Source organism: Stegastes partitus, unplaced genomic scaffold, assembly GCF_000690725.1.
Source record: "Stegastes partitus isolate 25-593 unplaced genomic scaffold, Stegastes_partitus-1.0.2 Scaffold470, whole genome shotgun sequence".
NCBI classification, from domain to species: Eukaryota; Metazoa; Chordata; class Actinopteri; family Pomacentridae; genus Stegastes; species Stegastes partitus.
This window is the reverse complement of record NW_007578201.1, coordinates 377,720-392,311: the sequence shown is the minus strand read 5'-3', so window position 1 is coordinate 392,311 and position 14,592 is coordinate 377,720. Positions and strand designations below refer to the sequence as shown.

At 41.5% G+C, this 14,592-nt stretch overlaps 1 protein-coding gene across 3 annotated transcripts in view; it reads right to left on the bottom strand.

Annotated features, from left to right (window-relative positions):
• lrba (LPS-responsive vesicle trafficking, beach and anchor containing) overlaps positions 1–14,592 on the bottom strand; it is a 190,040-nt gene that overhangs the window by 16,944 nt on the left and 158,504 nt on the right. For all 3 annotated transcript variants that reach the window (XM_008286789.1, XM_008286792.1, XM_008286791.1), the window contains exons 47-50: positions 10,208–10,375; positions 4,344–4,433; positions 1,895–2,072; positions 506–571 (exon numbers count right to left, since the gene is read on the bottom strand). In XM_008286789.1, the coding sequence (XP_008285011.1) occupies positions 506–571; positions 1,895–2,072; positions 4,344–4,433; positions 10,208–10,375 (502 nt within the window). The remainder of the gene's footprint in view (positions 1–505; positions 572–1,894; positions 2,073–4,343; positions 4,434–10,207; positions 10,376–14,592) is intronic.

Below are 14,592 nucleotides of genomic sequence, written 5' to 3'. Positions count from 1 at the left end.
GCACTCTTCTCCTGCTCATCAACAAGTCGTGAAGGATGAGAGGCGCCCATATTGTCCTGACAGCCGTCCGCCGTGCATTCTCAATCACACATTATTACCACATTCATATTCATTTCCATTGACACGCGTCCTTTCCCTACGCTCAAATTAAACCAAAGAGGATGCAGAAAGGGAGGGAGGAAAGGGACGGCGGAGAGGGAGAAAGAGGGGGAGTTGATGATGAAATGCCGGCCTAGGCCACAGCTCATTGCATTCCAATTTGCATGCAAATGGTTTAGTGTGAGAGCAGGGCCTATATCATGACGAGTGAACTGGGGCAGAGGCTGAGAAACAACTCTAATCTACTGTCCAGGGACACAGCTCTGCAGACCGCCATGAGTCACCAAGATGCCGGCAGAATTCATACACAAATCCACACAAAAACTCATTTCATGCATATATAAGCTCACACTCTGTAAAGAATACACACGTGTGGATTCTTTAGCAGCCATAAATGAGAACATACCTATCAGGGGGTCAATTTCCACAGGAAGTTGGTACTGCTGGTCCTGCACCGTTGAGCTCGAATGACCTGACAGAGAAGAAGACAGATTGGATTAATATTGTAATTATGTGGCCTTGTGAAGAAGATGCTGGCTTTGACTTCATTATAACCCAATGAAAACTATAACCATAAAGTCACACTGTGACCTACTGGCTCAAGTGCTCTTCCTCGAATTAGACATCAATAAGTCAAAAAGGCCATAGAGAATATGAAGTAGTGTAAAATGCATTTCTTTGCCCAACCAATGTAACTATAAGCAAAAATCTACACAGAAATTATGTCAATCTTCGGACTTTTTGTTATTACAAATTTCATTGTATTTCATCATTATATTTTTAATTCATTTTAATGTGTGATTCCTTGATAGGACTGCAGCAAAACCCATAAAAAACACACTAAATATATATATATATTTTTTTTGGTTTAAATTTAAAAAGGGAATAATTCTAATATTTAAGAAGCTGACTTAAAAAATTCAACTTGCCAGAACTGTTTACTAACTTGCTGCTGATCTAATTTATTACTGCCAAAACTCTTCTGTACCAGTTTAACTTAAATATCAAAAACACTGATATGTATTTTTACTACAATATGTGCATCAACCATTTTAACAGCGTCTCTTAAGAGTTAAAAAATAAAATGTGAGTAAGCCGTGCAAACCCTGTGTTGCTTCCAACAAACTTTATCGTTTTATTCCTGCATCCTTTACTCTAAGATCTAAGAAGAAGTTTGGGTCTGCCTGTGTTTTATCAAATCTAATGGCAACTGAATCCAGTAAATCCCTACAATTAATGGCCTACTTCTGAACAGCACATACTTTCTTTATTATCCCTGCTCACTAAACCAATTAGGTTAATCAGTCTTGTCTGTGATCCACATGGATGAGGTTGTATTCAACTGAAAAGCAATCAGTCTTCATCCTCATAAACTCAGATATCAAATTTAATGTTTCTTCTAGGGCAGGATGGGCGTTGAGTAAATAAGGTTTTGTGAAGTGAGCGGCTGATGTATGGAGGTGGACGTGAGACCTAATGCTGGCTGCTACATGTGTCACATTTGATACTGCTATCTAGGAGACACAGTCAACTGTCTCCCAAATCAACGTCCATCCTTTAGAGACGAGACGGGTCGATCCTCAGATAAATTAGACACTAAAGTATTGAGGAGAGATGAACAGACGAAGTATGAAAAAGATTCTGTGATGGCAAAAAGATAAGTTTTTTTTTTTAAAAAAGGACTCTTTTTGCCTGCTTAAAATACCAACACAGATGTATAAAATCACAGTTAAATTCAGTTTTTTGTGAAGATAAAGATCATTAATTCAGTGAAATGTATGTATGCGTCTCTCACCTGTTAAGCCATGCCACTTGTTGACAGCGAAGAGGCGGTTGGCGGTGACAGTGATGATGGCAGGAGATGTTAGACCTGGCTGGGTGTTGGCTGCTACGTGTGTCACAGGAGAATTGGACGGGAACTTCAGCACCATGATAACATCCTGCTGCATCTGCTCCGTAAACATCAGCGGGGTCTGCAGGAGAAGATACTGTTCAGGCCCCCGGGACGGACAACAGGACGAAGGGAAGAGAGGGGGAAAGAGCCGAGATATGGAGCAACAGACAAAGTGCAAAAAAAGATGAAGGAAGCAGCCCCAGTTGGTGGTAGAGAAGAAAAAAACAGAGGGAGAGAGAGGAAACAGAAGGACAGAGAAAGTTAGAAGGCTTGAGCAGGATAGTTGTAAGCAGCAGTCGAGCAGTACGGCCAAACTAGGAAAGAGTTTAGTCTGAGTGTGAACAGAAAAGGTACAAGGCTGCTTTTGAAACAACACTGCGGGAAAACTGGGAACGGAAAACTGAGAGGAAAATTCATTTTCAGTTGTATCGGGACTTTCAACACAGAAAAGAGAAGACGTTCTGTTAAAGTTCCCGTCCATTTACAAATGTGTTTTAAATGGATATTTGACCTTGACCCTTCAGAGGCAACGACACTGGGAGCAGACAGTGAAGCCATCTTGTGTTCAGCAGTTAAAATACAATGTTTCCACATCTATAGGTTCTATTCTTTTAAATGATGGATAAGGAACCCAAGTCATTATAATTTGTACTTTTCATGACTTAATTGTACTTTTTTTGAGGCAAAATCTCCATCAGGCACAGGTCATTATTCCAAGCAGGGAGTTGTTTTGTCTTTTCTGGGGGATCTTTAAGGACACAAAACACAGAAGAGTTTGGACCAGAAACATGCATCAGGCATGCATGTAAATGTTCTACATTCTTAAAAGTCACTTTTCTGTGTACGACTGTATCTGACCAGTATATTCATTATCAAATAAGCTGATTATTTTTATTTACCATTAATGGATTGGTCCGTAAAATGTCCAAAAAAAAAAAAAAAAAAAAAAAATCAGAAAAATTTCCAACAAAACAAGCAACATGTCTTCCCATTCAAACATCAAATATATTTAATGATGCAAAACACAGAAAGAAACATATTCCAGTATTCAACAAGATAAAAACTACATTTTGAGGCAATTGTTTTTTTAAACAAACAAACAAAAAACTTTTGTTGACCTACTGTTAGCTGACTAACTGATTAACCATTTAAGCTCTCCTTTTGCACATTTAACTGTTGTAAATTCCATTAGATTCAAGTTGGAGAGAACATCTCTAAAATAGGCATAAAAAAGTGATTTTATTGACCTATCAGACTGTTTCCTCTACGCAGACAGGTTCTAGAGCCATTTACAGAGTGTTTGTACTAAGCAGCTCTTACAGAAAGCTATTTTCCTCCTTGCGTGTAAAGAAGAGGAACATCAGTGTTTAACATCAGGAACAGACCTGAGTAAATCCGGTGTGTCTGACAGCTAACCAGAAGCACTGACAGTATCATTACCACCAGCATGGGCAGATGCCGACACTCTGACAACACACTCGCATGAGAGAGGATGGAGAGAAAGTAGAGAGCAGGACCATGTAAAAGCAAAAAGAACAGCGCGTTCTGAAGGAATATGGAGCTGCGGGGAGGGTTAGAAATTTGTTTGAAAAACGGTGCCTGAATATTATGTTTGAAAACTATACGTGGTGGAGGAAAAATAAAAACGTTTCACAGGAATTCACCCATACAGTTGGGCGGCGAATTCAAAGCAGTAGTCTGGGTTTGTGTCTGTGTGTGCATGTGTGCACTGGGTGGTGGTCTACAGCCAGCTGTCAGCGCCACAGGGACACCACACTAATAGGGACTCATGGGGCCTTGGTCCATCACAGGCAGGCACACTGACTGCACTCGCTGGCCCTTAAAGGGCCGTCACATCAGAACTGCCGTTCATTGCACTCTTTTGCTGATCTCCTCTGTTTCCAGCTCAGGTGGAAAATCTGGCTCAGACCCAGGGTTCCAGCATGAAGCTTTGCCTTTCCCCAGAAAACCTCTTACTAAACACACATGCCCACAAATGCTTGTGATCTCTTCCTTTCACACACACCTCACTAATGATGAGCGAGGGGATGCTTTCAAAACCAAGACTATGTTCCCACAGTGGTGGATAGGAGAAAGAGAGGACAGGACATAAATGAAAGATGAAAAGAACGAGTTACAAATTATGGAGAAGATTTATGCTCCAGTGCTGAACAGAAATCAAAGACAGAATTAAGGCAGAAGAAATCCTGATACTGCAGCTCAGCTGGCTTCTGACCCACCAGAGCCTTTTTAAGCTGGAAGACTACAGGTATGGAGGGGTGTGCGTGCAGCTCTAGGTTATTTGTTAGTTAGGTATTTGTTTCTTGATGTATGTTTGTGCACCACTCACCACTTGCATGGCTGAGCTTCGAGGTGGGTGTGGCTCAATGAGCAACTGGCAGGGGGTCTGTCCAAAACTCCTAATTTGAGACTCCACGGCCTGAGGGGGGGAAAGGGAGAAATAAAAACACAGAAAAGATGTGTTAGCCTTTTTTTTTCATTTCATTTTGACTGTTCTTGTGTTACTGTACCTCAGTTTATATGTGCAAAATGATAATAATCCATTTGACCATATTTCCTAAGATCACATGATTAACTAATAAATGCTACGACAAGCTAAGATTATTGTGTCTAAATCAAAACAACACAAAGAGAGGAAAACAAAGGCCTATGCAGCAGAGGTTAAAATGCACACACTTGTGTTCAAGCACACGTGCATATTTCACATATAAACACACTTCTTCACTGTCTGACACACACTCTCTCTCTCGTGCACACACATTTACACACAAACACCAATCCATCCTCCACAACCACACAGAATCAGCGGAGGGCTGGGCAGGCGGGCTCGTAGGCTTGGTTAGGTGGTGTTAATGAAGAGGTATAGGACCATAAATGTCAGAGCAGACGCCGGCTGAGCGGCCTCTGGACATCATCACACAGCTCACTGTCAGGCCAACTAGCACGAGGTGGAACACACCCACAGCAGAGTACGGATGTCCGAGACCACGCCAAAGTATCTCAGTACTCCAGGCTGTCATACTGTTATTTAGGATTGCAGCAAACATGCATTTTTATTGTAGCTGTATTCTTTATGTTCACTGACGAAATACCTGCTGAATTGTTTGTCTATTAAATGTTAGAAAATAGTGAAGCTCACAATTTTATTTGCTTTGCTTGGCCTTAATTGGATATAATTTAAACACGTTACTATAGTCCGCAAAGAAAAAAAAAATCCCTCTTAAAACCACAAAATACAGAAAACACAGAAGGGAAGTGTCAGTGGAAACGTGTAAAACAACATTAAGCAGACAATCCAGCGAGTGAGAAAATCTATCATGTGAGGCAGACACGCTGTGATAGATAGTTTACAAAAGGGACAAGCAGAAAGAAAATGACCAACACAAAATTATGACAGAGCCGTCAGTATGTTGCTGTGCTCTGTGACTGGCTGTGTGGGAGTGACAGCTTGTGTGTGTAGGCTGAGACGTTTGAGCCTGACTTGGCGCGGCCTGAGAATGAGCTCATGGTTGAGGCCTGCATATGCTATTTCCATGAGAAAAAGGTTGGGAAATTAGTCTGCTCATAGCCATTGTCTGAAACTAACCAGAGACCAGAAAAGGCGCAGAGAAGGAGTGACTGTAACTGTCTATTACATGGTTTCATCAGCTTCTTTAGGACAAAGAACTGAACACCTAAAACCCATAGATTAGATTTTTTTTATGTTAAATCAAAATTACAATAAAACACCAATGAGATCATATTGGTGTCTCTTTATCTTCCTTACCGTTTCACACTTAAAACAAAAAAGAAAACGTATCTATTTACATCTTTATGTGCAGAAAAATAAGCTCAAATCCACCTCTTAATACAATGCTAATATTTCACATCTGGCCCTGTTACCAGCATCAGTACAAACACATAATTTGTACTTCTCTTGTGATGCTAGATAAAACAGAGGAGGATTATGTCGGCATCTCATGCATTTATTCATGTGTTCATCAAAAAAAAAAAACTATAAAATGGATGTGCTGCAGTAACACAAGAAGAGGAGCTGTTAGTAAATCCATGTGGTTTGGTACTGGTTCAACAGATTGGAAACTTTCAGAGGAGCCTTTAAAACCGTCTCCTTGTTAGCATGAGTGTCTGTGGTTTTGTGTGCAGGCCAAAAGTGCATGTACTCTATGTTGACCCGAACACATGCAAGCACGCCAGATCTGACAGATGCTTGCATGATCCAGTTCTGTGTCATGTACATTTATTAACACTGATCTATAAGACTGGATTTAAAGGTTTGTAAACACAGACAAGCCTGTTAATACATGATATAAAAGATCAGAACAACTCAGCACGTGACTTCAACGTCGATCGTGACGGAGAATCTGAACATTTTCCATCTCATCCACGGTAAGTCTGCTGGTGAGAGGACAACAGTGAATCATTCAAGGTCAAAGTGCCGCCCATCTCCGCTGACTATAGAGCGAAGCATTTTGCTTAAGCTAATGTGTGGAGGACACTCCTCAAAGCCACTCAACCTATCTTCATTAAGTTCACATCTGACATTTATGAGGCTGTGGAACGTTGGAAAGTGGTTGAGTCTAGGTCAGCACGTCTTCTCCCTATATGCCAATGCAATGCTCAGGTGATTATATGAGGGGCCATCCACAAGGCCAATCTCTTTGAGGAGCACTGGCCCATGTCTGATGAAGGTTTTCTATATTCTATACATTTAAATGGCTGAGACGCCCTCGGCTCAGATGTCCCAGCCTGCCCTTTGATTTACTCAGCCACTCGACAAGATGGATCTCCATGTAAAACATGCTGCTTTTATGCAAATCGACCGAGCAACATTGACTCTATGAATAGAATGAAAACAATAACTACAACGGCCTTGTGTTTCTGACAAGCTGGGTAGCGAGACAGTTTGCATACGTAGATTTAAACGTCCATCTTAAAGAAAAATATACATAAAAAATTAAATACAGCAGAGGTCACATTGTCCAAAGATAATAAACCGGCAGGCCTTATGTTTGGTGAGTGACTCTGGCTAAGTGTCAAGGCAGGTTCACTCGCGTGGGCATATTTCCCCTTCTTCTGCCGAATTACGCAAACGCTGTACAATTCAAACGGGGCTCTGTGTTTTGTCGCTGGTGTGAGAGGCTGTGGGATTTTCCATAATCACATGTGAAAGAGGGGAAGCCCTGTACAACGATGAGAAGGCAATACAGGGTGTGTTTCTCTTTATGCACTGAGAGGCAACACAGATGTGGATGCAAGCCGTGCACACGTACACATAAATGAAGCTGCGCACACGTTTCTCTTGGGGAGGGGGTGGCAGAGGCAGGACAGGAAGTAATCATGGTTTCGAAAAACACAGCAGTGGTCTCCACAGCAGTCACTAATCTGTGCTGAGATATTCCAAAATTTCTCCCAGAGCAGAAATGCACACATAAATACACAACTGTGTGCATTTATGCTGATGAGCACACATAAATATACAAAGGTATACACATGCCAATGAATGAATGTATACATACACGTGTATGCACAAACATATCAAGGTACAATCCATACGAATCTCCCAAGTGTGTGTGTGAGTGTGTGTGTTAGTGTGTGTGTGAGTGTGAGTGTGAGCGTGAGTGTGCGTGTGTGTGGGTTAGGGCTGGTGGGAGTTAGCGTCTGCCAAACAGCGTAGCAGGAATACAAAATCAGCCAACCAAAAATACTGAACCCTCAAGACCAGTGCACTACCTTTTCCAGCCCAAATACACACACATAAACGTGCACACATCTGTGACCCATCCCCCTGACAATGAACAGCCCCAGGGCCTGTCTTAATGCGGCCTGGCCTGGCCCAGACCACAGCTCAGGCTGAAACAGTTGTCACTCAGTAATGGCAGACTCTGGGGACACTTTCGGGCCCAAAACCCTCAGTCTCAAAGCTCCTGCAGCCCTCAGCCACCCCCAGCGCCCGGCCGTGACGAGGCCCAGGCCTGGAACTCTGTTTCCACCTTCTGCACAGACAGGGCATGTTTCCTTCCGCACAAACACAGTTGAAGGAGAGCCTTAGATTAGCTCACGGGGATAACACTGCTTTGGTTTATTTAACTAATTAAAGCGCTCAGACTGAGGGTGTTTTCAGAGGTGAAAGGCACCAGATTGGAGTCACAGCATCAGAGGAAGAGTGGGAGGAGGAAACACAAACTAGTTTTTCATCTGAAAGCAGTGGAGCAAACTTTACAGCTTTATTGATATTTTATACACACATATGATGAAAGTAACATATTTACAAATACTTTTAACTATATGAACATCTGTATGTCACTGCCAGTCATGACCTATGTAGTCTTATGAAATATCAATTTGTAATATTTCATTAAATATGGTTTTGTTGGGGAAAATTATGCATGCAGCACACTGTATTTTACAGAAAACTGGATTTCTTTTTGTAACTACTACTGCATAAAATCTAACCTTGTGCACACAAAACAGAGAACACTTCAAACTCTAATGGGGGGCGTCAATCTTCTTCGCACTGGTCTAGTTTATTACACTGTCACAAACCAAATTTGTTAAAGATTTATTGACACTGAAATGTCATAGCATAGGGCCAAAACGAAAGCAGAATAAAATCCAAATATTCAGAAGCATGCACATCCAAAGTATGCATTCCTGTAGTCCTAAGCAGGAAGAAGCTATTTTAATGCCACTCATTTCGCATGCACCTGCCTCTGATGGGTTCCTGTGCGCTGGTCGATTTATCAATCCTATTGTCGCCGGAACAGCTTGGCAGAAATAGTGGAGTACCAGTGAACCAATTTTCTCGTCTGTGTGTGTGTGTGTGTGTGTGTGTGTGTGTGTGTGTGTGTTAACCAGAGGAATGGGTAATGGGCTGAGTGTGGAAATGACCGGTGAACCCAGATAATGAATCTGCATGTGTATGTGTGTGTGTGTGTGTGTGGATAAAGGCCAAAGCACATCTGGATGGGAATTAGGGTGAATGAGGTGATAAATCAAGGATCTACCCCGGTGCCCGCGATGCTCCAGTCACTGAGCATGAAGGGCAGCAGTACGGTGGAGTCGAAAGGCTGCTCGGCCACTTGATATACTCTGAACTCATCTCCATGTTTGACCTGAACGCTATGAGGACACCTAAAGGAAAATTGTGGTGCATGGGTATTGCTGTCCATTATTCTTATTAGGAATAGTCACATTATACGTATCGCTTTAATTTCTATGCTGAAGGGAGAAAGTAATGCTGCTAAAACAAAGTCAAATGGAGCAACAAAAAAAAATCGTTAGTTTTTAAGTTAAACAATAAAATGTGTTTTAAACAAACCCACTTTCTGCACATGCCATGAAGTGGTTAAGATAATCTGAATGAATTATGATATCAACTGTCTGCTCATGTTTTTGCCCTCTTGTTGCACTATTTTGTATAAATGTCACATTTCCAGGTCTTAGCAATTATGTTTTTAAAGCCAATAGAAATAGCCACAGTAAGTTGTAATAAACTGGAATTATCCTTTTAAAGAAAGTCTCCATAAAACCTTGTTACTATGGGCTGCCAAGAATAAAAATAGAACATGTGCCCCTCTTGGCGCTAAAAACTTAGATGTCAAAAAGGCTGATGGGAGCAGGGTCAATTGGCCTGCTGCTGGCTAGCTGCCTTTTCCAGCAGATTGGTGAAGTTGTCAGGCTAGTGTTTGGCTGTGGGCAAGCTAGCTGTGTTTTTCTTTTCAGCGCTGTGTTTTGTGTTGTTGCTTTCGGGCAGGCCGGTCGAGCTTGTGTGTGTGCAGCAGTTCAAAGTCGGGGATATGAATAATGAATGAAAGCCAAGGAGGAGGCTTTAAGGCGTTAAAGTGGAACACTTGGTGGAGTGCTTTCAAAAGGTATCACACGAGGGAAAGGCCTGGCTCAGCAATACCTGCCAGTAGATTGTTAGCTTAGCTCCCCCCATGCCATTCTACAAGCAATTTAACACGGCTAATGGAATCAAAAATCTCCCTCGAACTCTGACGTAGCGATTGGACATGTGCTTTTATAATACAGTCAGATTAAGCATCCATTTGAGAGTGCTAATGCTCAAGTGTACTTACTGTAATATGGTGTATTTTCTCATTACTCAGCATGTTCTGCCAAGGGAGTTAAATCACAGTGCGGTGCATTAATGTGTATATAAACGTGTCTTGCGTACACGTGTAGTAACCTCACCTCTCTGAGCATGGGGTCGTTGATGGAGCTGAAGTTGACGGCGCCTTCATAGGTCAGATAATAGAAAACATTGAGGGCTCGGGTGGCTTCAGGTCCCTGCTGCTTGTAGCCAAAAATCAGATCGATCCACTGGTGGAGCTGGCAGGACACAAACTCGCTCTCCAGAGCCTGTAAATGGAAAGTGAGCACAGAGGATTATGAGTATTGTAAATTTCAACAGATGCGCGCCGTTTACGCAGCATACTCTCACCAAACGCTGCTCCCCAAACATGTTCCTCATCCCATTACTGAACAGCAGTTATCACTAATGCCCCTCAAAGGTGAATTCCACAGAGAAAGCAGAATATCCTGCTAATTGTTCCTGTGACAGAATCTGCCAATGATTTCTATAACGAGCAAAAAGCACAGCAAATCCATATCTGATCATAAGGGAGCATCAAAACATTAGAGAACTCTTGTAGTTCATTAGGGAGCCATTTCGGCTTCTGTCTTTGTTCTTTTCTCTGCTGGTTGTGAGCGGATAAGAGCGCCGTGTTGCTCTTCTGCAGACGTCTGTGCATCGCCATAACGCTGCGATACAAGTCATTTTCTCTCCTCATTAGTCGGCAAAGCAGGGAAAAAACATTTATGGTTTCCTCATAAAAACAGGCAATTGTGTTAATTTGTGTAAAGCTGTCGGCTCACAAAAGCCCTCTAAACACAACCAAATTAGAATGAGGCAGCCCCTGATTGTCATTGCTGCCTTGTGTCACATTAATTTGTGACAAAACATTAGCCTGTGCTACACTTAAATGGCAATTTATATCATTTAAATTTTTACTGCAGAGACCAGCGCATCCCTCACTTAAATGTGACTTTCTGACAGCTCATTCTGCATCTAATTCCTCCCCACTCTCTTAATTACAACTTTCAATCAGGGAGGAGAGCGGATGTCTAAGAAGGAGACTGCGAGCGGTTGAGGTATGATGATGTTTTCACTGCAGCATGAATACTGTCGGAATTTTTGATGCTGTCACAAATCCCATGATCTGAACTGATGAGAGGCTTAACAAAGAAAATACGTAGCAGAATGAGAATCACACCGCTGGTACCAAGGCGGCGGGGAAATCAGAAGAAAAAAAAGGGTTTTCTGGCTCAATGAGTGAAAACAAACATGCTACAGGCAAGGGTTGAATACATTGTAGTTTGATTTAGCACTATATAGAAAGAACGTGGCCATTTGAATTTGGAATATTTAACACATTTGATGCAGTATATTTGACATGTTATTGCCTCTGCAGTTCACAGGTTGATGTACTATAGATAGAATTTTGTATTATTGTATGTACATCTTAACCACACCTGTCATGATAGATTTTATCAGCCATCATTATACATCCACACACTCATATATATATACATACACATACATATATTTGACTGACATGTAAACTTTTCTCTTTGTCCTTCTACATAAATGTGTGTTTCAGAGTACGGGTGCAGACATCTGCAGAAATGATCATCAAAAAATGAAGCACCAAAAGCTGGTTGAACATCTGGTGAAATTTATCTTGTTTTCTTACTCTCTGAGGTACAGTAATGGCAAAATTAGCTAAATATTTCAAACAATACCCAAACCATCTATTAAAAGGCCAGTCTGGTTCATGGCTAGTCTGTATGTATTTTAGGATTATAACACATTTAGATGCGGAAAATGCTCAAAGAGCTTTAGATTTGAAAAAAATCTTTGTCTATTCTTCTCCTTTCCTATGCCTCACTTCACATTTTCTGTCAAAGGATTTAACTTTGGTTGCTAATGTTAAGATAAGATAAAACAACCTCAAGTGTTAAGATAAAACAGAACACCCCGATAGTTGAAGACGGTCCACGTCTGTCTCTCCCCTCTGGCATTTTCGCAGAATGTTAGCGTGTTTAAAGGCTTGTGTCGCGGGGCAATCCTTTTTATTAATGTTACATTATAAGCCAGGGAAACCCTCTTTATTCAAACTCCCTTTAATAGCAGCCAAAGTGGGGTTCAGTTGTACGTGTGCGTGTGTGTGACAGAGAGAGATCAGTTCATTATGCACTAGGATTGACCTTTGACGGGCCCTGCTCCCCTGTTTCTAAAACTAAAGCTGGGACTGATGGGCATTTAATGTGCACTGCAATCAACTGTCAATCAGCATGGGGTAACAAAGAGGAGCCATGTTATTGCAGCTCGCTCTCCAGAGGCGTGCCTTTATGGAAATCACTTGCATGTACCATTTGGACAGGGTGAGACGGAGAGTAAGTGAGAATTTGTGCGTGAAGTGTTGGAATTGCGAGCCCATATCTGTTTTTGTATTTGTTTGGTCTGTCAACAGCTGTCTGACAAAAGCCTCAGCAGCTCTCTTTGACTGAAGTTTCGGTGTAGGAATTTAACCTCAGCGGACCAGATCTCAGCGATTCAAAGAGTGTCTGCCTCTGCCTGTGGGGATACAGTAAAATCCCTTGATCACGGTACTTCAAAGCCCTCAGATTTGAAACCTTAAAAAAAAAAAACAGCAGAGTGTTACTGCATCACTCAGACAATAGGGAGATTAGAGTGAAAGTAGAACAATTTTATTCTGACCTTTTATCTAGATCGAGGATTTTATATCAGAAGCCCTCTTCAGAGAAACATCCTGACATTAACATGTTCAGAAGAAAAGAACTTCTTGCAGAGCATTAAAGGATATTTCTGGTGATTTTCTGTATTATCACCAAATCAAATGAAAAGACCAAAACCGCCAATGAGCTGGTCCTAATAGCAAATGTTGCGTGTGCAGCCAAGCCCGATATGGCTTATTCCTCTATGCCATTAAACTCTGTTGCTATCTAAAAACTATAAAAAACAAATCACTGAGGCACAGCAATGCAGTGGGTGTCACATTTCTTCATTACCGCTGACATGGGCACTGTAGTTTATTTGCTGCTGTCGTAAACACTCGCTAACGCAACAAATTTGCAGCTGACAATGGTCCCCCCACAAACACACTATTTGCTCCTATTTGAGGGCCATTTGGTGATAACTGCTGTGGCCAGCTACTTCAGGAAATCCTTTGTTAGAAAACAGCATAAATGCAAATCCATGACCCAACATGCTGAGTGCAACCTTATTCCTTAATGTATATAAGCCATATAACACCATAACATACAACTTGAGCCAATACAAACAACAGCACACTGATGTTGCCTTGATAAAAACGCACGATACGATGAGTTGTGGTGTCAAAACATGCTCCGCATATCAAGAACACTGGACATAAAGAGTTGAAGCTACTTGATGGATAATTAATATAAGTGAAGTGCAGAAATTAGGCGTGTTCCGATAACCCATTAACAATGTGTCAGGTGAGCAGGTGTGGAAACATTTCCTCATGTGGTGCCACACTGTGGAAACAGTCGAGCAGAAGGTTGGGCCAGATAGCAGATTCCTGAAGTGGGATCTGGTGCCACTTCAGGAGAACCAGGCAGGATTATTGATGGGCCAATTAGCAGCCAGTGTGTGTGTCATCCCCATCCACAGGGGACTCTCTGATAATTAATGAATAATTTAGCATGCCTTTATGTAAATGTTGATAGGGGGTAGAAGTCACTGGAATCCCCACATTTCTATTGTTACACATTTGACAAAGTACACCTTTGAAGCGAAGGTGGCTCCCCTTTGTTGTGTGCTGTGATTTGTTTCCAATGGCAACATTAATTTGGAAAATTCTCCGACGCAGAAGAATGATTCATTGACTCTAATCTTTTTTTTTTTCCCCCCATCAATGCCACCATACATTTGAATGTATATAATTATATATATTATTTCTGAATTGCATGCTTATTTTGCTTGTGTGCCAATCTGCAGGGCTGTGATGTGAATTCCAATGAAAATGTATCATAATGAGCAAGGCTAGTCTTTGTGTAGGTCTCAAGTTACTTAAATTCTTGCCTCTGTGAAACATCTGTAGCTGGAGTGTAGGCTTTAAGTCTATAAAGAAAACCAAAAACACTCAAAAAGAATGACAGTTTGACTATGTGTCTGTCAATATGTTACTCTTTAGAGGGAGCTACACACCCGACTGAGGACTTAAAGACATACTCTCCCAATTTGAGACATCAGAAAGAGACACCAAGTGATTGCAATTAACCAGCTGGTGGACATTAAACTGGGATTACTTTTGCAAAACCCAGAATGTCTGACCTAGAATCAGTAACTAGTCCACAGCCTCATCTTTGAACGCTTTTTTTTTTCTTCCTGTTTGCAGGTGGGTGATTTATTTTTTTATCTTTTTTTTTTAAACTTCACTTTGGATGGACTTCTTGTAGTGATTATGCTTCTGTGCTTAAAAGTAAAAGTGTCTGTCCGTGCTGCAGGTCTGCACTGGGCCTATCTGTGA